The sequence below is a fragment of the Amphiura filiformis genome, chromosome 1 (genome assembly GCF_039555335.1).
Source record: "Amphiura filiformis chromosome 1, Afil_fr2py, whole genome shotgun sequence".
NCBI lineage: Eukaryota > Metazoa > Echinodermata > Ophiuroidea > Amphilepidida > Amphiuridae > Amphiura > Amphiura filiformis.
Window position 1 is genome coordinate 87535017 of NC_092628.1, and position 26267 is coordinate 87561283.

Sequence of the window (26267 nt, forward strand, 5' to 3'; positions counted from 1 at the left end):
TTTACAGTTTGCAATATATCCCATATTTCAGCAATGTTGCAATACATTTGTGTAGTGTGTGTATAACTAACTTATAAGTATCTTTTTGCTCACATATTTGATAAACACAAGTGGACAATACCTGACAGTGAGGGCCTGCCTGGGAACGATGTGGACACACCAACTGAAACGGAAGATCAAGCTATCGATGCTCCATCACCACCGGTATTCGGTCAGAGTCCTATACCAGGAGAAGAAGATCCGATTTATCATTACCGTACTCCAGCTGGGGATACCGGTGCTCGATCATTTAATCAACTCAGACAAATAGAGTTGAGCGGGCTGAAATCTAAAAAGTAAAGCCAGAACATACCCGATATCATTCAGCCGGATGGGGCTCACGGAACATCCTGATGTTCATTTCTCCACTAGTCCCATGTTCAAACCGCGTCAACGGAAGAAAACGTGGTTGGTAGTGATCATTACATGTTTGGTGTTGGCTATCGTTGCACTCTTGTTCGTGACTGGAGTATTACTATCAGGTAATGAGCAAATTCGTCACCACAAACAGATCGACTTGTACATATTCCGCATCCTTCCACTAACGAGAACCACCATGAAGACACAAGGTGCTGTAAATAATCATGAAGTAGCTAGTGTTAGCGGGTTCGAATCCTTGCAACGCCAATGTGGCAAAGCGATTCACTCCACTGGTGAGTGGGTAATTACCCCTTTAATAATGACCATTATTCCAAAAGGTTGATCGTATGCAAAATGTGGGATATGCATTAAAAGCAGAATTTATTTCTGCGCGTTATGAGGTGTCATAATGCGGAGAAATAAATTCTGCTTCCAATGCATATCCCACATTAGGCATACAATTAACTGTTTTGGAATAATGGTCATTCATTAAAGGGGGGGGGGGGTGTAATTACTTTTTGTGCTGAGAAACTGCGCTTTAATATTAGAGCGAAATGATTCTGGTGTCTCAGTGGCAGCGTTAAGTATACGGGTACTACGTTGTAGTGGATTTAAAGTCAACAAGATTTATCTACAGCCTGTCTCAAAAAAAATTGTGCAAGTGAAAAGCGCCCTCTGTGGCAATTAGAAAATACCGCTGTGACATATTGCTTATATCAACGTCATGGGCACAGTCTTAGCTCTCAAATACCGTTTATTCTGTTCAATTTGCTTTTTTAAATCTCGAGATATGTTTAGTTAACAACGAAAGGGTAAAATCACAATTGTGCCACTTTTACTAGGAATAGGGCTGTACATGTAATTCAATGATAGCTGGTGTTGATGCGTCTAATGCACTCCCCCTCGGGGCTCGTGCATTAGATGCATCTACATCAGCCCGCGTGCATTATTTTGTCTAATTTCATTAATTTGTCAAATTTCATGAACTTGTCTGTGTTCATTAACCTATAAGTGTGCAATATTTGTTTGTCTTTTAGCCTACATGCATTGAGTGTCAAAAAGAACAGTATTTACCATGATAAAATCATTGACATGCCCATGTATTTGATTTTACAGCAGAATGTGAAATATTCATTTATCTTTTAATTTGTCGTAAGTGAGAAAAGAGAATCATTATACCTGTATCATGATAAAACAGTAAAAACAATGTTGCATTGTTGTGTGCATTCTTTTGATTTTACGGAGGAACTCTTGATAAACTTGATGCTGTCATTTGTTTTACATGTACAACCCTCTTCCCTAATAAAAGTGGCACAATTGTGATTTTACCCTTTCGTTGTTAAGCAAGCATATCTCGAGATTAAAACAAGCAAATTGAATAGAACAAACAGCATTTGAGAGCTAAGACTGTGCCCTTGACGTTGAAGTAAGCATTATGTCATAACAGTATTTTCTAATTCCCATAGGGGGCGCTTTTCACTTGCACAATTTTTTTTGAGACAGGCTGTAATTTACTTGAAAGTCTTAAATAATAATAGTATCTTTAGAGATGATTTTTCATTTTGAAGTGAGACCTATTTTTCATTTAATGGAGCTCTATGGCGAACTCAAACATGATTTTTATAACAACGTTCTCTTAGTCTAGGGAACTGGCGAGGAATTCAATCAGGAGCTATTCTGGGGTAAAAGAAAAGCTCCTTATAAAAAGATGAAGTATTTTGTTTTGATTTTTTAACTCCGTGTTCATATGAAATGACAATGCAAAGAATACTGAACAATCGAATTTTAATTATACAAATGTAAATACATCTTAATTTGTATCGTACTTGGGAGAAAATGATTAAATTGATGTCAACTATTTTTACTAACAGTTGGTTATCAGAAAGACAATGGAAGAAGTACTGAAACCCAACCACCCGTAAATGGTAATAGGCCACCTACTACAACTTCATCGATTACTACGACGGAAGGTATATAACGACTCATTTGAGCACAAAAAGATCAGATGCATTTTTTTGAGATTTTTAAAATTTTTTGTTATACCTTTGGACATTTTGTAGCTGGTGTACTTTGTTATAAAAAATAAAAAAACAATACTCATAAAATAACAATATACCGACAAAACACTTGATAAATGGTGTACATGGATACACTTCCAACTGCTAAAAATTGATTGAAATACATAGTTTGGAAAAGGATATTCTTTTATATATTCGTAGAATTTTTGTTGTTTATTTTATGTGTGTGTATTGTCTTACGTATTTTTTTAAACCACAATCAGTGTTTTCGGGTTGTTGGTTTTTGGTGTTGTTTTGTATTTGGTATAAAGACAATTTTTGATGCACAGCAACACATTCGTTCATTCCAAGATATTGAGTGCATGTAATTTAAAACGCCCAGCATTCGGTACAGAGTTTGATAGTAACTGAATACTCAATTCATCCGTAAATATAGATCTGATCATGCTGGTTTAAACAATACCTGTATAGGCGAGGTTAGAGTATAGTGGCTTTATTATGCAGGTTCTCTCATATGTTGATTTAAACCTAACACCAGGTTGAAGTTCATTAAGAAATCTTACAAAGAGTAAAAAACACAAACCCAGTATGATCTTAAACTCTTTATAATTGACTTTAATTGAGCTTCCAATTGTGTTTAGTGGATAAATACAATTTTATCTGTACCTCGATTATACTTTGATATGATTTGCGTTTGTTTGCATGAATTTTGGGGTTACATTAATGGGAAATAACTATTAATTATTACACAATACATATCAAACCATTTGATTTTATCGTCTATATAATGCATCAGTTACAATTCGCTGTAAAACTAGTGATGTAACAGAAGTAATGACCATAACAACCGTTTTGTGCTATTTTGAATGTATTGCCCTGCACTAGACGTTCAGCTGTTCCATAGACATCACATATAAATGCCTAGAGACCACGGACCACTAGAGAATCACGGACCACCATGGATTCGGGCGTGCTGGCTGGATGAATGACGTCTATATGTTAATTAGGAGATTCATGTTGATATGACGTTTTCAAAATTATTTGTGCCAAAAATGACGAAATTAACATTCGAACTTTTCTTCCCATTACAGTTATATTGTGAAAAACCTATAGCTTTGGTGTTAGTTCAATATGGTAGAACAATATTTTACCTGATGACCACATATTGACTTTGGCTAAATAAGCTGTATTTTAACACGAAAGGGTGACAATTCTGCTTTTTGTTTTTTTATTTTCACAAACAATAATGACCTTTTGAAGTCATATACAATAGGAATATTCATTTGCAAAAAACCCAAAAACAATTCATCCAAAACACAAACAAAAAGTTGACCTTAATATGAGGTCAATGACTTCATTCTATCTTGTAAACAAATTAACAGTTACATTAATATTAACCCCAAAGAAAAGTATTACATTTCCTCTTTACCAGGTTTACACGAAGTCAGTAGCGAGATAACATTCGAATTCTATGATGGCGATCCAATAGAATATGAACCAGCTGTCAGAGACAAAAACTCAGATGAATATCTTTGGTGGGAGAATGAGATCCTGCCTGTGGTGAGTAAAGCAGGTATTCAAAATAAAAAATGAAATTTATGTAAATTGGCAAATATATATATGCAGATAAATACCTAAGTGACAACGGTTTGGTTTTAAAGCGGAATGATACCCAAATAAGTGAGACAATAAGCATGTCAGTTCTTCTTTATTGTATTCGATGTCGAATATTTCATCTAACAATAAGTTAATGAATGCGTTTCACTTGTTGAGAGTGAAATTGTACAAAATAATGCACGCGTGCTGAAATGTTGATGCGTCTCATACACGAGAAAAAAAAATTCCATGATTTTTGGTATTTTTATAACAAAATTGTCACTTAAGTGTTGGAAAATACAAGAAAATATAAATACATCAACCCGCAAGAAAATGAACGCGTCCGAAGTATGCGGAGTGCGCCCCCGTGCATTTAGACACAATCAATGCATGGTTTCCATTTTTCTAACGCTTGCTCTGATTGGTTTTCGCTATCTAAGAGTGTATGAAGTATTCAATCTGTTTCAGTTAATTTTTTATTTTCTAACGAATGTTTCTTGACGGCAATTAAATATATTTGACATTGTATATCTGATGGAAATATATTATCGGTTGTACTTCCTTAGAAGACAAAAATGACTAGAACACTACTAACTGGAAGATTGAATAACGAGTGCTTGTTGCATCAAATATTTGACGTCAAATAAAATGTTTAAAACGGTACTATAAAATATCATAAAAGATGGACGACTTTTGAATGATTGTAGACCTAAATAAGAACCAGACACATGAGAAGTATTCATACACCCACCACTCGTGTATAATCATATTTCTTCCTAGGAGCCATGCAACAGTCGTAATATGATTGGATGACGCATGGAATCGTCATACATCATATATATTTTTTCACGCTTCTTTATTTGCATCACTAATAGCTCCAACGGGTTTTCGCCAATTTACCTCATTTTGAAACCGTGGATATAAACTATATGAAACCAGGTAGTCTCACGGTGCGATTTACGTGTGTATTTAGAGCAGTTAATGACTTAACACCTGACAGTCTTGATGCATATGTCTTGACATTTGTTGATGAAAATGGAGTAGTGAGTGGCAGTAAATTAGGTCTGTTACCAAAGGACAATGGAATATCAGGTACGTGTCATTTTACTTTTTAAATGTAAACTATGTGCAAACATTGTGATAAAAATTCGGGGAATACAAAATAGTAAGATAGTGAAGATGACAGTTTCTGTGACGTACACTTTTATTTGTTCCGTTGGATTCAAGGCCGTACGTAGATCCCAAGACCGAGGTTACGCAATGTGGATGACACTTTCGCACTCATTGATCAAGCCTGATTTCGTTGTGTCGATGCACCCTTTTGTAATCATTAATCATGCCCATGTACAGGAATGTTTAATGTATACAATGTAGTCCACATTTTAAATTCTTAAAAATCGCTACCGTCCTCTAAAACACCCAAAATGTGCCCATAAAATGAAGAAGGAATGAAGCCAGAAACTTCAATATTTATGAGTCTGTTTTGGTGAATTAAACGCACAGAATAATCCTATCGCCATCATTAACTTTCAGCAGAGTCAGTCAACAGAATGGTTAATTCTGAAGGTCTTGAAAAAATTGCATATCCGGCTCTTAGGCGACGAAAAAAGAAAACCCTGTTCTACGGGCCCGACCGACCGAGAGTTTGAACAAATTAATGCCGACCCAAATTTCGGACATTTCTGGAACACATTTGTTTTTTGTATTTTCTCAAATTGCAAATTATTTGCAGATTTTTGTTTTTTTTTGGGTCATTTAAAAAGGGGCCAACCGACAGACCCTACTTGACAGGTCCGTCCGCCCGTAGAACAGGGTTTCTTTTTTCATCGCCTTACCGTCAAAATAGCAGGATTGGTCAATTGACTACATAAGTTTCAGAAACTAACTGAATAAGGCGCAAGTTTAGTCAAGTTTATCATCTTTTTGTAAACCGCAGTTTATATATATTTTTTTATTGAAGGAGGAAGATGGAATGAATGGCAACAATGGGGAGCATGTTCCGTTGTATGCGGTACGGGCCAGAGGTATCGAAGTCGAACATGTCAAGACGAGCATTGTATAGGAAATTCCCAAGAAATTGACATATGTGAGATTGAAAACTGTCCTTGTAAGTCGTCTCCATAGCAATCCTGTAACCATGTATCATATTTGCAGTAGACAAGTGAAAGAAAAAGAAGAATGAAAATGAAGAGGTAAAAGAACGGAAGAAAAAGGCAAAGAAGAAGAAGGGGAAGATTAGGAGGAGGAGGAGCGGAGGAGGAGGAGCATATGATAATATATTCCTCTATAATTTATACAAATATATTTCTGCCTCTTGATATTTCAAAGATTGGAATACTTGGGCGAGTTGGGGAGATTGTGACGTTTCCTGCGGATGGGGAGAACGATTACGTAAGCGTTCTTGTAGTACTGGAATAATGTCAGATTGTGATGGGGATGTGACTGACACTCAACAGTGCTACTTGACGGCTTGTGTTACGGTTGCCACAGGTATGTCTATGTTTAAACAATGTGTTTCTGGTAACCCATTGCGAACCATATTATACATAGCGCTACTCCCAGTTAACGTATGAAGGTTTGCTGCTATTATACAAATATTGACTGCTATACTGATATTGACCCGAGGCGCAGATCACCGCTGGCCTATAATCTTAACCATGTCCCGAGTATAAAGCAGTCAATATTTGTTTTATATACCGAATGGATACGTGGATGTTGCGACTGCGCAGTTTGATCGGGACGCACGTGACCGGTCCATAGTTCATTTCCATGACCGGTCCATAGTTAATTTTGCGATCATAGCGAATTCAATGGTTGCACATTCAACCAATCAGATGACAGGAATCTATATATGAGGTATATAAGAAGCTCTTTGGAACATAAGGAAATGGTAATTGTCTAGATAAAACTAGAAATGGTAACATGGTGTATGAGATACATCTACTGCCTTTGTAGAATATAAGAATTGTATAGTTTGAATCTAGAATGTAGGAAGTATGGGAAGTATGCAAATCTTGTGTCTAATATTAGTCAAATACGTACTGTACGTACATTCATTCACTTGAATATTTCAACAGCGTCCCTTTGAATTAATCGTTCCAAATATAGGTAAGGTTGGTATAATGTATCAACTCTTTTTTGTTGTTTTGTTTGTCTGTTTGTGAAAAGACAACAATGAAATAAAATACATTAATTTACTGGGGTCGTGAAACCAAAATTGTTAATGCCATGCTTTCGAAATTGAAGTGTTAGTCTCCTCTGGATTTTTGATGAATTTAACTACTGGTCTCTCTAACCTCAAAATTACATTAATCTTTACATTTATCACGTTTTACCTATTACATTTCTGTTACAACAAGGTTCATCATGGGACAGCTGGGAACAATGGAGTATTTGTTCAAGTGCATGCGATGTAGGCGTGCGATACAGATCACGGGTATGTGACCCGGAAGCAATGGAAGAGTGCGTTGGGAGGATATTTGAAACGGAGGAATGTAACACACATTCGTGTGCAGGTTTGTTCGTTATGATGAATATTAAACCATAATTGAGAATATGTTATAAGACATATTCGCTGTAGAAGTGACGTAATAAATAGGATTAACCATAACAATAGATGAATATAATTTCGACTATATCGCCCTGCACTACAAGCAGATTGCACTCGTCACCTGTGTATGTCTGCAATCGTAAATTGAATACAGTACCGCTCTTTTCAAAGATACTAATCATACAGGTGCGAGTGATCAGTATGACATTATGGTTTAATGCATAGGTACCGCGTGATCGTTTTAGTGCAGAGCGATATAGTCAAAAATTGTAGTCATATATTGCTATGGTAGCTAATCTGATTATTACGTCATTTCTACAGCGAATTCACATAGTTGTGGTTTTCGAAATGAATAGTTTAGGGTTATAATGTCGGTTATGGAAAATACTTTGTTTTTGGTAAAGATTTTCATTGCTTTTTGTCCACTAAAAATAAAACTAAATTTGAGTTAATGATTGTTTCATTATATTTTGCCTATTCTTCCTATTATTGTTTTTCTATTGACAATTTACTTTTAAGATGTACCTTGGTATGAATGGGGTCCGTGGACAGTTTGCACAAACACTTGTGGAGGCGGTACCAGAAGTAGAACGAGACCATGTAGCAGTGGTGATCCACGGGAATGTAGCGGGGAAGAGACAATGACAGAAAATTGCAACGACTTTGTTTGTCCGCCTGGTACAGGATGTTTCGTACTTATGATTATATGTATTGTCTTATTTTGACACGAGTTTGTGTCATTTGACCATAGTTTTCACAAGATCCAACTTTGCTGTAAGCTTGAGATTGTCGCCATTTTCATAGTATACTTAAGACTACGATGACTCAGAGCTCGAGATTACAAACGCTGTAAGCTTGAGATCCGTGGCTTAGCTAGGAGGCAATGGAGGCCATGTGCCCTAAGCACCGTCTTAGGTGGGTCCCAAATCAACCATTTCAGTGTCTCTAGATTGATTCTGCTCCCTCCGAAGCCTGAAAGTTTATTAATCTTATCAACTTCATTATAAACAAATTTAGTAGTATGAGTATGATTTAGTCTTTCCGTATAAGAGTCCTTTTCAGAGGGCTGGGCTTTCGGAACTCTAGCGAGTGCCATATTCGGAGGAACTAAATAAACAAGATGACGCATTTTATATACACTAAGGGAACTGTCAATAGGAATTGATATAAAGTGTCAAGACACCTTCTGTGTGGAGAACAATCAGGCTATTTATTCCATTCAGGAGGAATGTCCACTCCTTTATCCCTATTGAAATGGCCTGGAGTGGAATGGATATGCCATGAACTCCTTTCAGACCACTTGTTGTTCATGTCAATCACTTTGACATGTCCTATTGACAGTTCCCTTGTGTTATATAAGGTGCATCATCTTGTTTATTTAGTTGGTCTGAAGATGGCACTAACTAGAGTTCCTAAAGCTCAGCCCTCTGAGAAGGACTTCTCTAGGGAAAGACTGCTATAATATATAGTTAGGCTGAAGTTTATATAAGTATTGTACTGTGAGAAAGTTACATTTTATATATTGTGTTTGCCATTTATTTTGTATATGTAAATGTATATCTTAGTTCATCCATCTTGGAGTAATTGGGACAATTGGAGCCAATGTTCAAAGACTTGTGGTGCTGGAGTTATGGAACGATTACGAGTTTGTATAAGAGGTGATAACTGCTATGGGGATGAGGTCCATTCCAGGGAATGCAATATTCAAGAATGCACCGTTCCCGAAGGTTCGTAATTATCATTAAAATTCTCATAAATGTAAAATATATTGGGTCCAAATTACTTCTTTGCCTAGAACCATTTGGCTACTCAAGATAAGCATTTATAACACGCACAAGATGTGATACGCTTTATAAAATTATCTGTTTAATATTGATGGTGCAGCTTTTTTATGCGGCCCATACACGATCAAAATATTGATCAATATTGGGGACCCTAGATGCAGGAGTGGATACAAAATCTACCATTGTGCGTGTTCAATGGTAGATTTTGTATCCACTCTTTTATCTAGGGTCTTTGATATTGATCAATAAGATTGAATGTGTATGGGCCTCATTAGAAACAAGCCTTCTATCCGAAAATTATGTTTAAACTGTTTTAATTTCCTTCAAGGTTAGATATGTTGCTAACTTAGTAGCGTTATTGTTAAATATCGATCACAAACACTACGCGGTCGCACCAAGCTAAGGTGAATTTGACAAAAATATCTAGTAAAAAAATCGTTGGTCTTGGCAAAGAGTACCTTATGATTTCCCTTAAACTTATCTCATTCTATTTATCCATCAACAATGTTACACTGGCATCGAAACATTATTTTGTACAATAATGTTAAATGATGCTTTGCGATAAAATGTAGAATACGGCAACTGGGAGCGCTGGACAGATTGCACTCAATCATGTGACGGAGGCCTTCGACAACGGAGACGGTTTTGTAGAGTGTGTCCTGGTGCAATGGAGAATCAAAATGAAGAATGCAATACTTTACCCTGCGGTAAGTATTGAAAACAACCGTTCCTTTTGAATTTAACAGTTATTTCTTCCTTTAAGTTAAAATCGGATATTGGATAAATTAAAAAATACTAGTTTGCGTCTGAGGTCACCTGTAAATAAAACTCGGTAAAACAGGTATCTTTAATTGTGCGCCTCAAAAGTTAGGTCTCAATTATTGGAAATTTTCTTTCCCGAAGGCACCATGTCTACAAGGCATACAAAATTTGTTGCTTTTTTAAGTACCGTCATTTCACTCATTTGTCGCTATTTTCTGCGATTCCTTTTTCCGATGAAGGCACCAGGTTAATCACCCTTCTTTTTACCCGCTCTTAACCATGATTGTGGGGAGCTCCGGAGCTGATCATACGTAAAGTAGTTTCTTTAATTCAGTCTGATTGCAGACGATTTTGATAGAGTTTAATACTCGACACAATTATGTTTGCCTACCATCTGAAATATGAATAGCAATCTTTTTGTTTCATCCAAAGATGTGAAAGATATCATGAAAATCAACTCAAAGTATCTGCAAAGTCATTATTGACTCACAGATACAGCAGATAATTACTATAAATATGATAAAAATAAGTACAGAAATACTGCACCGCATTTAAAGGAGTATTTCGTGATCCTAGCATCCTCTTTTTATGACATTTTCAGTACATATCCACGAAAAAACCTATTCCCAAAATTTCAGTTGATTCCGATTTTGCGTTTGCGAGTTATGCATGATTATGTGTATTACACTGCTCCATAGACAATGCGTTGTAATTTCGTTCTGGTGCACCAGAACGAAATTCAAATTTCACGATATCTTTGCAAAACGAATTAATCTGCAAGAAATATTTTGTACATAAATATTATGTAGCCAGAGGTTTCCAGTGATATAAAAATCTCAACTTTTTTGAGAAAAGTGGGGGGATGAGGCTGTGGATCACGAAGTGCCCCTTTAAGAGTGCCCTCGCGTGCGTGTCTCTCTTCCAATTCATTCCAACAGATTCTTATGTACGATGTGTTATCTTGAAACTTTCCCAGCTCATAAACCGAGCACGAGTTTTCTTTCAGCCGATCATTGCACATTCATAAGTATAATATCTGATAATAATATCTGATAATAAACGTATACATGCCTTTTTTTAAATGTGCAACTTGCTGGGTCAATTGGTTAGTGTTCCCATATTGAACCAACTATAACATTTTTGATGTCAAGACGGCAATGCGTCGTTTTATCGATTTCTCCTCTAGTTCCTGTCTGGACAGACTGGTCAGCTTGGGGTACATGCTCTGAAACATGTGATATTGGATGGACCATCAGAACGCGAGAATGTCACGGTGTATTTGATTGCGACGGACCCGATGGAGAAGTCAGGGATTGTGATACCAATAATACTTGCTCTACAGGTATGTAGACCTCTGTAGATTGCAAAATAAGCATTCAGTTTTAACATTATACTAATACAAACTTTGGGAATGTTGTGGTATATACGAGGACTACTAGTATTTTGGACATACAGTATTGGCCGGATAAAGTACAATTTCGCGTAATCATGTAATGTCAAACAATTCAAAATACATGGAACCTGCTACAAGGATTGTCAATTTATAACACCCTGTATTTAGTTTGGTAGGAGATGTGGCAGTGGCGGCTGAAGCATTAAAATTAAGGGAGAGGGGTCGGGGACGAGCATATTATTTTGTTCCTGTTTTACTGGGACATTTTTTGCGCGCGCGAAAAAATCAATTTCAGACTATTTTACTCCCAAAATGAAGGTGTATTTTGCTATTTGGTAGGTGCAATTGAACCCTATTTGGGCCAAAAACACGGGTTTCTTCAGAATTGTTAGTTGTGATTTCATACGACTAGTCTAATAAAATATCCGTTTCGGAAACTGTCAGTTTCCTTTTTCGATGCTATTGTTGTAATGACGATTTGTGTACAGCTGATATTGACTGCTGCTTTGCAACCAAGTTGGCAGTTGATTTGATTCGGTTGCAGTCAACATCAGCTGTACACAGATCGTCATTACAACAATAGCACCGAAAAAGGAAACTGACAGTTTCCGCAACGTCTGCAATTAAGTGGATATTTATTGGACTAGTCGCATGAAATCACAACTAACAATACTTCTATGAACAGTCCTGATGAATTTGTTCAAGAACAGGTACAGGTTTCTTCATACTAAAATAGAAAATGCACAGGGCAATTATTGATTTATATTTTTCTATTATGATTATAGGGGGAACGATCCCCTTGAAAAAAATTTAGGGAAACGTGTCACAGCTTCCGCCACCTATGAGATGTGGTTGTAACCCCCGCCCATTCCCATCTAAGAGCGATTCTCTACAATAGAGTACCGTCCTGGATGAGCGAAAACTGTCAACAAAGTTGTAGATGTATCTTGAAAATGAATTATATCAAATTTCGTATTTTTCCCTGAATGTGCAATTAAATATTACCAGCCGTTTGGATGATACTTTAATACCATGGTTCTCAATTTATTTCACGCAGAGTTCGAACCTACATGGAATGATTGGAGTTCATGGAGTGAATGTGAGGGCACTTGCAGTAGTGGTAGGCGAGAGCGCACGCGTGTTTGCAACGTTCCTATTGGCTGTGTAGGTTCCGATCGTATAACACAAACTTGTGATCTAGAAACCTGTACAAGGGGTAAGAAACAAAAGTTACGTGACGTTATCTTTCAATCTCAGCTTTTACATTCCCCCAGTTTTGGGTAAATAAAGTGAGAGTTTGTTGTAAATGTAAAAGGTTAACAAGTGATTCTGTTCACACAATCTAATAATATTGTTTGGGTTGTTTACTCTTAAAAGTTATTTAAGTTAGTAGATAGGTGCTTAGAAGGCACTACCCTGCCTAAAGAAAGTTTAAATAAATAAATTAAAAAACAACAAGGTGGTCACGTGCGTAATTATAAGCATACTAGAGAGAGATTGCGATTTCCAAACATAGCATCGAACGTACGTGGATTCTATTTAAAATCCCGTCACAGGAGAGTGATTTTGAATAGATTCCACGTACGGTCGATACGTAAGTTTGGAAATCGCAATCTCTCTAATGTTTGTAGGATTGTTCGCGAAATTATTAAATTTTGATAGACATAACCAGAGATTTAAAACTCACGTTTTATAGCGTTCGAAAGCATGGTATGCCATCTTGACCACAGGTGGTTTTTAGACCCGCGGAAACTGTGTGCTTAATCAGTGGGTCATATACGTGGCCGAGAGAATACATTCAAATGTCTTTGTTTGTAGTTTTGTGGACTCCCCTGCGATTCCATATTGCTTCGCGGATCTTCCTAGTGTGTTTTGATAACATGGTTTTCTTGAGAAATGTGGTCAGTGATGGCGGACTTATTTTGTTTTGTCATTGATTCTTTCCTCTCTGCTTTGATGTAATTTCTGCTGTTGATTCTTATCTTCACGTCATCTTTTTGATGTTCTGTGAGTCTTGTTTCAAACGCTTTACCTGTTTCGCCCTCATACATTTTGTCACATCCTTTGCAATCAACTCTGTATACTACTTCACAAGTCTCGTTGGGATCCCTTTTATTTTGGCATTTGAAGTGTTGTGGGTTTCATGGCGGTAGCAATTCTGTGTTTTCAAAAGACGTGTTGAAGTTTCTCTGAAAGTCCTTCTATGTATGGAATGACGATCATTAGATGGATCGCTGTCTGATTTTTTTTTATTTTCGAGTCTGTCTTTGTGTAGTCTTGCATTTATGTTTTGTTTTGCAAAATTAACCGTCCATTTGTTGCCGAAATGAATAACATGTATTTGTGGACATAGCTAGTTCTTGCTCTAAGCCCTCGATTTGTTGTTTGACCTTTTCAATAATTGTCCATTTTGGGTAGCCACAGTTTGCAAGGGCCCTTCTTCGTGTTCTTATTCTTTCTCCCTCTGTCCTATTTGGTATAACGGATGGAGGAATGCTGCGAGTAAAATCATATTATTATTGCTCTGTATGCCTCTTTTTACGGTAGATCAATAATTTGATGGTTCCATCTTGTTTGCGGACGATTAAGGCATCAATGATTCAATGAATCATATCTTCTCGTCATCGTCGTGATGAATTTTATGTTCCTGGTGGGGTCTATGGTATTGAGGTGTTCAGTCAGTTGTTCGGTGGTGCCCTTTTGAATGATTTCAAGGACATCGTCAACATAATGACGCCACAACTTTGGTTTGCAATCTAGCGGTGCGCTGGCAATGGCCTGTTCTTATAACCACTCAATATAAATGTTGGCGATAATACCACTTACTGGGCTTCCCATAGCTTTGTACGATGGCTCATCCTGTTAGACACCTCATAAAAAAATTAATCTTTTATAATCATCTGATTTACAGCCACCACTATTGTCTCAACCGTAACACAAGTCACAACCCAGAACACAGTTGGTACCGACAAGACGACGAGTATCACTAGAATTACAACTGGTGCTAACACTATCACTGCCGACACTGCTACAAATACAAATGCCGACACGACTGCTGCAACTGATATTACTACACATGCAGATACCGACACTACTGCTGCTTCTACTACCCAAGTCGACACCACTGCTACTGCTGTAGCTCCTACTATACAAGTCGGCACTACAGCTATTCCAGTACCTATTACACGAGTCGACACTACCGCTGCTCCTGTACCTACAACACTTGTCGACGCGACTGCTACTCCTGCACCTACTACACTTGTTCAAACTACTGCTGCTCCTGTGCCTACTACACATGTCTACACGACTACTGCTCCTGTACCTACTACTACACGTGTCGACACTACTGCTGCTCTTGTACCTACTACACTTGTCGACACTACTGCTGCTCCTGTGCCTACTACACCTGTTGACACTACTGCTGCACCTGTGCCTACTACACATGTCGACACTACTGCTGCTCCTGTACCTACTACTGCACCTGTTGACACTACTGCTGCACCTGTGCCTACTACACATGTCGACACTACTGCTGCTCCTGTACCAACTACACATGTCGACACTACTGCTGCTCCTCCTGATCCTACGACCCAATGTAAGTTAAAATGAATTCAATTTGTACTGTCTTTAAATTATAGACAAATATGTTATGCGTTATTCAACTTATAAAGTATTGACTTCTTTTAACAAAAATACCGAAATCAGTTTCCAAATTAGGTTTAAACAAAGGCTTGCTTTTTTCAAATTTCATAACGTTTCACAGTACCAACGACAATTAACCCTACGACTGCACCTGCCACTGGTAAGATTGCATTTTTATATGACAAGAATTTATATACTCTATCATGGGGGTGGGGGTAAATAATGGGCGTATTTTATTCTTGAGATTTTACACGATCTGTTCTGGGCTTATTGTATTCCTTTATTGTTTGATGGTTATCATGTATTTTGAATACAAAGGGATGTGATCTCTCATAAATGCTCTATATAACGGTATTAATATATTTAATGACTCGTTCCATTAACAGCTGATATTCAATTTACTGCAAGTACTGCCAGTGTAACTGAAGGGGATGGAATGGTCCAGTTAATGCTAGAGAACAGTGGAACAGCAACAGGAACTGTCAGTAAGTACACTTTGCGGCAGCTATTCTGGCGGAAGTTCTGCCTAAAAGTTTGACAGTTTGATAAACCCATTTAACTCCGCCTTTGTTGTCAATAGATATGCTAACTTCAAAATGTGTCATTATCGCCACAAAACTGACCTTCGAGCATGTTCAAAAAACAACACACCATATGCTTCAGTTGTAATAAGTTAGATTATGTGCTATTCAACTTTCAAAATTTCCACTTCTACTATAATATTTTACCAATTCTTTTGGAAGGAATATTCTGCTAAACGGGATTAATCCGGTAGCAAATGTACCGTCGTGTAATTGTGATGTCCATTGTATCAATGTAGTGAATAATGTGCAATAGATACCAATTTAATTTTTGGAATATTGATTTCGTATGTAAAATACAATTGATCCTATACCTCTACAGCTCTTCAGACATCCGATATATCAACCACTGCAGGTACTGATTACACCACGGTTACCGATATGGATATCCAAGTACCATCTGGTGGTCAAGTGAATGTGGACATAACCATTGCTGCAGATGATGATACACAATGCCTTGAGGAATTTCAAGTGACCATATCAGGATCCGATGTAGGAATGATTAATTCTGTAATGGTCACTATTAACATAAATCCAAATGAATGTAAGTTAACAAGTTGAAAAAAATTATTGCTGTATTTCTCAGAATTGCATTGACAATAATATTATTTTCAGAAACCATGCAAGGTTTAAAATACTTAAAATATTGCACGACGGGTGTAAAAGTTACTTATACCATTTTTTTACCATACTTTTATCCTCCGGATGATCATAAAAATCATCAAAATTCAGATTTTGGTACCTTTGTCATTGCCATAGATGTGCTAACATAGCTTGCTAGTGATTCAGCCGAAAGCCGTGTATTTAAGACAAAATAAAGCATCTTACAGTATATAAATTGGCTACATGTATTTGAATGGGGCTTCATCTTCATTAATACTGCTGTTTTCTTCTCTTTTTTGACCAATTTTTTCATTTCAAAAATACCATATAACAATTTGAATGACTTATCCTTCCCTTTTAAGCAATTTATAAACAATGTTATTTATTTTACACTTGCGGATATTGCATAACCCATCATCTTCCATATATTTGGCGTAGTGTCCCTCCTCTGACTTATTTTTATATTAATAATAAAATGCATATCAATTAATTAAATGTAGCAGCCTGTAAATTTATGTATCGTCTATATTGACAATAAGGTTGATAATGTAATGTTACCACTTGAACCATCGCTTTTTTGTCTTACTACCCAGACTTGCCAATTACAAACGACGCTTTCAATGCCTCGACAGAGTTTTACTTCGATTACTTCGGTCTCATAACAGTGTCATTAGAAGCCCGCGATGCTAACAACCTCAACGAAGATACAGATGCTGATGGTTCTAACCCAATCTTTTCACCCGTATGGGCACCTAATACCGGAGACCCGGAACCCCATATCATGGTAGGTTTTGGTAATCAACATTTAACGCAGTTTTGTGCTAATCACCACCTCAGAATCGTCAAGTAAAAACACTTTACAAGGACCGTCTCTTTTATGTTCAAAGCTAACGATGCCGATTTCACATGAAGAATGCGCCTCAAAACAGCCCGGACAATTAAAACCTTAATGTACGATCTTTTTTCAGAATATGTCTTTATTTTTTTCAAAACCGATTTTTTGGCATATTTGTAATACATGTTCTTACACAAAATGTTCCAACTTATATCTATGAGCAAACTGTCAAATTCGCCCTATTTGTAGTAAAACGGGATGATTTTCTGTTGGTCCGACATATTATCATAATTTTTCAGATTATGATAATATGTCAGAACGATCGCAAATCTTAATCTTACGCTCCCGCCACACATGTGGAGGGAGCATATCCAAACTGGCTGCGTAGGAGACTAACTCTGAGGCCGCACTCCCCGTCGTAATCCAAAAGGTGCGAGATATTTCGAGTGACAGAGGTGAAGTTTATGATGTTGTTTCTTTGCAAATTTCCAATGTTTTTCGCGTCAAAATGTATTGGGAACTTTCATAATGATTGCATTATCATTTTGGAAGAAAAAAAGAAAAATCTAAAAATTTAAAAAGATTGTACATTAAGGCTTTAAATAGTGTGTTTTTACTTGGCATTATGTGACTCAGTACATTACTGAAAAAAAATAACAGACACAACGATTACAAAACAATAGTTGCTGGTTACCATGTTTATATCTTTATTGTGGAGTAAATTGGGTGTTTCGCTGTCCAGTTATCATGACAACTAAAATATACATCGATGATTATCGATGTTAGAATGAATGTTTTAAACAATTCTCTCAACAAAATAGTGACTTACTTTAATATTTCATCACCACATCCGTGGGACTTCATCAGAATTGTGATGATTATCGGAACAACAAAACTCCATGTATTCCAGATATGTGGCATACGAAAACAAGAATTTTTTTTAAAAAGACAACGCCATGGAAGAAGTTCATGTTTCATAATTTTACATAGACAAGTACTTGGAATGCTAGTAACTTTTTGTGTGAAGCACGTACACAACTAACTGGGTGGGAAATATCGTTACCACCAATGACAAGAAATTCTCAATAATTTTCATGTTGAAAGCTAAATTGAGAAATGTGTGCTAAATAGGTCTACATTTAATTCATACTTGTAACAAAGGGATCAATGGAAATCACATCCACCGAGTTTCACAACAATCCAACAGTCTATATTCAGATGACCTTAAGAAAGTTTGATGCCCAAGGGTGATCATAACCAATTCATGATAATCCAAATATCTATTATCAGTAACTGTTAACTTTGATATGACCTTTTTTTTGATGGTTTTGATGCTTAATTGTGATCACGTTTTATGACACGGCTTTGAACATTCTGACAATCTAACAATATATACTTAGTCGACCTCAGATGACCTTTAACAATTTTGGCGCAGAAATGTGATCGACAATCTGACAATCTATACTTAATTCACCTCGGATGACTTTTACCTAAAGACTTTATTTGTTAACGGATTGTATGTTTTATATAATTTATTAATTATTTCATTTATAGCATTTTTCCTAATTTTCATCCATAAATAATCACAGAGTATTATCTCTTTACAAAATAAGCGTTTGGTGTTCAAATTCAATTAGTCTATCTATGATCAGTCTGCACAGTTATCAGTAAACCGGTAGGGTGCCTAGGACCACAGATATTATCCGGACAAAAACATTGTGTTGTGACCTTGCTCATAGGTTATAGTCAAAAACATATACTTTTAACAGTACGGCCCTGCCTGCACGTGGTTCAATCCCAAACATATACACGACAAAAACTGCCTGTGAAGGAGACTATGTGCACTAGATAATTTTCTTATTATAAAATCCGTTTCTGAGTATAATATGAAAAACTAAGATACACGGATGGACGTATGTGGTATAACTAACTATTATTTAGTGAACTTTGGCCACTGGGAATTTCATTGCCATTTGGTTAATATGGGAAACACAATTGGACAAGTGTTAACTCAAAAGAAAATATACTATTTTGGTCCAAATTTAACCAATTTGAATATGTTGGGTGTCAATTCACCAGATATCGTTCATTACAGCAAATTTCATCCATAAACAAAAACACCTATCCAGCACATTTCATATCTACCTAAACTCTTGATGAACAACCTCATCCTTTTTCTGAAAATAGCCACATTTTGAAGGTCATCACAAGAAAGTCATGCATATGCAAAATGAAGTAAATTCCTATTGCCAACTTGGTAAAATACATATTCGTACATCATAGCAGCCAGTTTTGGTTTGTGGTTTCGAAATATTGCAATTAAACATTAGTTCTTTCAAATATGAAATGCTAAAACCAAATCTAGAACACTCATTATATTTATAAAGATATAGCAAACTTTCCATGGTAGAGATTGGACCCAGGATAAATTACACCTAAATTTACACGGGAAAAAGATGTAAACAAGTGCTTACACACGTGTAGACACATTCATAACTAAGGTATTGTTGATTTATATACAGGTTGACTTAGGAGCTCTAACGAATGTCTACGTAATAGATATTCAAGGAGGGGATGCTTCTACCTTAGTCCCCTACGGTATTCCCGGTATTAGCGCTGGATGTTGCTTTGTTCCATCAGTAGATATTGCATACGGCACCGATTTATTGAATACACTGGTAGGCCGATGCTTTTATTTGTTTGTCTGCTGTATGTTGAGTTTTTGGTATTGTTCCCTACAAACATTTGACAGAAAACGTTTAAATGTCGGGTTATTTATTAACGGCTATATAAGGTATAAAACGTTGTAATAACATTCGAAAACCTTTTTGAAAACTTCCTGCAAAACATTTCAACGAAATGTTATTTAATGATTGACAAAATATTTTTCAAAAATTGTGGGAAAAACATATTTTACAATGACATTGTGGCAGTACTTTAAGAATGTTGATGTTGGATTTTTTCCAAATGAAACATTTTAAAAACGTCTTTATGACCTTTTTAAAATGTTGTTAAACGGTTTATAGCTAAAACCAAGACACGTTTATAACACGAACAATTTGAAAACACCTTTGTGTTTGCTGGGCTTGTTGTTGTGTTGGTACAGATTTAATATACATCTAGTATTGTCAATGTACACTTGTTCTTGGTGAGTTGGGTTGGATGTGTTCATCTAGTATTGTCAATGTACACTTGTTCTTGGTGAGTTGGGTTGGATGTGTTCATCTAGCATTGTCAATGTACACTTGTTCTTGGTGAGTTGGGTTGGATGTGTTCATCTAGCATTGTTAATGTACACTTGTTCTTGGTGAGTTGGGTTGGATGTGTTCATTTAGCATTGTCGATGTACACTTGTTCTTGGTGAGTTGGGTTGGATGTGTTCATCTAGCATTGTCAATGTACACTTGTTCTTGGTGAGTTGGGTTGGATGTGTTCATCTAGTATAATGTACACTTGTTCTTGGTGAGTTGGGTTGGATGTGTTCATCTAGTATAATGTACACTTGTTCTTGGTGAGTTGGGTTGGATGTGTTCATCTAGTATTGTCGATGGACACTTGTTCTTGGTGAGTTGGGCTGGATGTGTTCATCTAGCATTGTTAATGTACACTTGTTCTTGGTGAGTTGGGTTGGATGTGTTCATTTAGCATTGTCGATGGGCGCTTGTTCTTGGTGAGTTGGGTTGGATGTGTTCATCTAGCATTGTCAATGTACACTTGTTCTTGGTGAGTTGGGTTGGATGTGTTCATCTAGTATAATGTACACTTGTTCTTGGTGAGTTGGGTTGGATGTGTTCATCTAGTATTGTCAATGTACGCTTGTTCTTGGTGAGTTGGGTTGGTTGTGTTCATCTAGCATTGTCAATGTACACTTGTTCTTGGTGAGTTGGGTTGGCTGTGTGCATCTAGTATTGTCAATGTACACTTGTTCTTGGTGAGTTGGGTTGGATGTGTTCATCTAGTATTGTCAATGTACACTTGTTCTTGGTGAGTTGGGTTGGATGTGTTCATCTAGTATTGACGATTTACACTTGTTCTTGGTGAGTTGGGATGGATGTGTTCATCTAGTATTGTCAATGTACACTTGTTCTTGGTGAGTTGGGTTGGCTGTGTGCATCTAGTATTGTCAATGTACACTTGTTCTTGGTGAGTTGGGTTGGATGTGTTCATCTTGTATTGTCAATGTACACTTGTTCTTGGTGAGTTGGGTTAGTTGTGTTCATCTAGCATTGTCAATGTACACTTGTTCTTGGTGAGTTGGGTTGGCTGTGTGCATCTAGTATTGTCAATGTACACTTGTTCTTGGTGAGTTAGGTTGGATGTGTTCATCTAGTATTGTCAATGTACACTTGTTCTTGGTGAGTTGGGTTGGATGTGTTCATCTAGTATTGTCGATGGACACTTGTTCTTGGTGAGTTGGGCTGGATGTGTTCATCTAGCATTGTTAATGTACACTTGTTCTTGGTGAGTTGGGTTGGATGTGTTCATTTAGCATTGTCGATGGGCACTTGTTCTTGGTGAGTTGGGTTGGATGTGTTCATCTAGCATTGTCAATGTACACTTGTTCTTGGTGAGTTGGGTTGGATGTGTTCATCTAGTATAATGTACACTTGTTCTTGGTGAGTTGGGTTGGATGTGTTCATCTAGTATTGTCAATGTACGCTTGTTCTTGGTGAGTTGGGTTGGTTGTGTTCATCTAGCATTGTCAATGTACACTTGTTCTTGGTGAGTTGGGTTGGATGTGTTCATCTAGTATTGTCAATGTACACTTGTTCTTGGTGAGTTGGGTTGGATGTGTTCATCTAGTATTGACGATTTACACTTGTTCTTGGTGAGTTGGGTTGGATGTGTTCATCTAGTATTGTCAATGTACACTTGTTCTTGGTGAGTTGGGTTGGCTGTGTGCATCTAGTATTGTCAATGTACACTTGTTCTTGGTGAGTTGGGTTGGATGTGTTCATCTAGTATTGTCAATGTACACTTGTTCTTGGTGAGTTGGGTTGGCTGTGTGCATCTAGTATTGTCAATGTACACTTGTTCTTGGTGAGTTGGGTTAGTTGTGTTCATCTAGCATTGTCAATGTACACTTGTTCTTGGTGAGTTGGGTTGGCTGTGTGCATCTAGTATTGTCAATGTACACTTGTTCTTGGTGAGTTGGGTTGGATGTGTTCATCTAGCATTGTCAATGTACACTTGTTCTTGGTGAGTTGTGTTGGATGTGTTCATCTTGTATTGTCAATGTACACTTGTTCTTGGTGAGTTGGGTTGGCTGTGTGCATCTAGTATTGTCAATGTACACTTGTTCTTGGTGAGTTGGGTTGGTTGTGTTCATCTAGCATTGTCAATGTACACTTGTTCTTGGTGAGTTGGGTTGGATGTGTTCATCTAGTATTGTCAATGTACACTTGTTCTTGGTGAGTTGGGTCGGACGTGTTCATCTAGTATTGACGATTTACACTTGTTCTTGGTGAGTTGGGTTGGATGTGTTCATCTAGTATTGTCAATGTACACTTGTTCTTGGTGAGTTGGGTTGGCTGTGTGCATCTAGTATTGTCAATGTACACTTGTTCTTGGTGAGATGGGTTGGATGTGTTCATCTAGTATTGTCAATGTACACTTGTTCTTGGTGAGTTGGGTTGGCTGTGTGCATCTAGTATTGTCAATGTACACTTGTTCTTGGTGAGTTGGGTTGGATGTGTTCATCTTGTATTGTCAATGTACACTTGTTCTTGGTGAGTTGGGCTGGATGTGTTCATCTTGTATTGTCAATGTACACTTGTTCTTGGTGAGATGGGTTGGATGTGTTCATCTAGCATTGTCAATGTACACTTGTTCTTGGTGAGTTGGGTTGGATGTGTTCATCTAGTATTGTCAATGTACACTTGTTCTTGGTGAGTTGGGTTGGATGTGTTCATCTAGTATTGTCAATGTACACTTGTTCTTGGTGAGTTGGGTTGGATGTGTTCATCTAGTATTGTCAATGTACACTTGTTCTTGGTGAGATGGGTTGGATGTGTTCGTCTAGAATTGACGATTTACACTTATTCTTGGTGAGTTGGGTTGGATGTGTTCATCTAGTATTGTCAATATACACTTGTTCCTGGTTCCATATTCTATGTTTAATTCTGAATTACACAATTCTACCTAAATTTATTATGGTAAAAGTAATGCAATGGACACATTAGAAAGTCAGACAATGATTTAAGTTATTTTAACTTTTAACTATTGATCTATGTAACTCAGAAAGTGACGCATTTGATAGCTATACTAACACAATCTCGGTTCCTATCCTTTTATTTTCCATAATTCTACAGGATAATATAGAAGCGAACGTGGATTCCGCATCCGTCAAGTCTATAAATTTTGATCCGCATTTGTCAACAAGATACCTTAAACTTAATCTGCCTTCAGCATGCCAGACCGAGCTGTGTGCTGTTAGATTCCGAGTCAAAGGATGCACAGTCTGAAGAAATTACGTCTTGACTTATAAAATGTTACTGCTACCACATTTTCTTTAAATTATTTCGCCAATTTCGCTTGTGATTGATTGATTGAAAAATTAATGAAAGAAAAACATGTACGCAAGATAAACATTATATAAACAATAGCGTTGATAAAAAAAAAACCCTGAATAGACCCGCGGTTTTTCATCAAATTACAAAAAATTGGGGCAGCCAAAAAAAATGGAAAAGAGGGCTGTATGAAATAGTTTGTGAAGGTTGTCATTCATCCAGATGTAATCAAATATAAAATTCAATTCTATAAACCATTCTCAACTGGACTCACGTTTTTTGAGAGGCCACGGTTTCATCTTCAGGCCGTCTGTTGATCTGCGGCAATTGGTCACTGACCAGTGGCGAGATGGTGTTGTCAGAAGTCGTAATTTAGAGCCAAATTGTGACACAGACCGCTTCCCCTGTTGAGTGAAGGCTGTTCTTTCTTGACAACGATCGCTTCCTTGACTCCCCTTTCGTACCACGTGCGCTTCCTGTCTAAAATTACAACGTCTTTGTTGTCGAAGGTGTGTATACATTGCAGAGTAAAAAAAACACCTGATTCCAGTTGAATGGGTTAAAGAATTTTATTTTATGTATGAAATATTTTTTAATTTTTAATTTCTCAAGAAATTACAATGTGCATGTCGACTCATTGTAGCACAAAAATCTGCGTAGGCTGTTTGGAGCACCAAAAACTTATTCCCTTTTTGTACCACGCAGTTGAATAATACTGTATGTTTTTAAACAATACATAATAAAGCTCTGGGGCCTTAGATATGACAGTGTACACATGCGTGACCAGTTGTTTTCAAAACACCACCCAAATAAAACAAGTTTTCCTTTCTGAGCAAATTTACCGCATGTGCAAGTTTTTAGCGTACTTACTCTCAAATTCAAGTTAACCAGTGGCGTCGATTTCGCTTTGAAATGGGGGATGGGGTTGGGAAATATTTCTTGAAGTATAGTGAATGCGACACCTTTTGGTGACAGCTTAAAGTTTATAGTACCGTGAAGAGGGCGAAAAACTTGACTTCTATATTAACATTAATTCCTGAACCAGATCTATACTCTAAACGTATTTGTATCATCGTCTTTTGACCCCTTAACTCGTCACTCGCGCGCGTAACACGTCCAACATCAAAAAAACGCCCTTTTCACGCGTTTTAGGTCACACATGTGTACATCATTATACTAGAGTGGCCCCTCGGGATAACTTAATGTGGGCTCGTGTATCCTTCAAGTTGTCTGTGACGGGCCCAGTAGCGAATAGTAGCGAGTAGTAGGTGTTCGGAATATGGGAACTCAAGTGTACCATCAGAAAATGCACCGATGACTTTAGAATGACTTTATTGGGACAAATGGTTAAATGGGCCAACAATATTAGGTTCATTTTGGGCTGAAACAGGTCAGAAGGAAGAAGTACATTGCAAATATTGATGTTAGTATGGACTACCGGTAATCACAGCCCGGGACCATTGAGTACCAACGACCTATGATGTAACGTAGGACCAAGCTGACCCCGGATGTTGACTGGGGATATACAGATCCAACCCCACTGGTTACTCTACAGCTGACGGGACTTTACTTTGTATTAGACTTCGTAGATACTGTTGATGGTACAACGTATTGTTGTTAATGTCAAATCTTTCAAAGTATAAATTGTAATTGTATCACATAAGTAAATGATAAACTTGTGGTTGTGGACTTAACACGGTTTGGAAATAAGCTTGTCATTTATTGTAATTTTAATAACCAATAAAATTTGTATCAAAGTTTGAAATTTTTATTGTGTTAGATTGTGTTATAATATAGTAACATTTTAGAAATAAAACGAAGAAGGGATATTTTTACTTGTAAGTGTAAATTTTTGTTTGAAAAACGAATAAGAGTAATTCATATAGATGTTAACCCTAGAACTACTGTGCCATTTTTTGTAACACGAACTACGAAGAGGAGGTTGTTGCGACCCCCTTAATTTTTAAGTATAAACGTCATATACCGTTATATTTCGTACTAATGTATAGCAATGGGTCTCCTCTATCCAGTGATACCAAAATAAGTACAAACATTCGCCACATAATGTCGTTGTGACGTCATAATGTGAGAGCGCCCATGCAAATTTGGGAAAATCTGGCTATGTACAAAAGTATAGGCAAAATTGATTTTCGGCTAAAAATTATACAAAAATGCGATTTTCACCGAATTTTCTGCTAAATATGAAAGGAAATGACTATTTTCACCAAACTAACAAGTAAAATGTCAGTATCTCTTGAAATAATTTCACAAGAGCGAAATGAAAATCATTGGGGCTTCACCCCCCGGTCAGCTTTGATGGCCGGTCCTACACCTGGATAAGGTGCTGGGGTGAAAATTGTATCACCAAACATGATGCAGTCATGTCTACAGTAGAATTCATCTCGACCTTTGCAGGACTTAAACCCCATTAAAAGCTATTAAACCAAGATAACACTCATTGAAGTAGCTCAACTGATTAAATCAGATCTTCTCTGGTTGTGCACAAGTGTCTGTTTTACATGTGCGACATCGCAATAAAGCTGGTATTATAGCTTCAGTTGGGTAACCGATTATAAAGGAAACGAAAGGAAACAA

General features: G+C 37.1%; 1 protein-coding gene across 1 annotated transcript; it reads left to right on the forward strand.

Annotated features, from left to right (window-relative positions):
- The first annotated feature begins 117 nt into the window (after positions 1-117).
- On the forward strand, positions 118-25612 carry LOC140163963 (uncharacterized). The gene is made up of 19 exons (XM_072187258.1): positions 118-521; positions 2271-2369; positions 3850-3977; positions 4889-5105; positions 5974-6120; positions 6342-6503; positions 7373-7528; positions 8083-8241; positions 9129-9290; positions 9920-10054; positions 11296-11451; positions 12560-12718; positions 14414-15097; positions 15266-15304; positions 15531-15629; positions 16048-16269; positions 16922-17112; positions 19686-19841; positions 23475-25612. Exons 1-19 carry the CDS (start codon positions 371-373, stop codon positions 23625-23627), a joined length of 3375 nt encoding a protein of 1124 aa, XP_072043359.1. The 5' UTR covers positions 118-370; the 3' UTR covers positions 23628-25612.
- Positions 25613-26267: the final 655 nt, after the last annotated feature.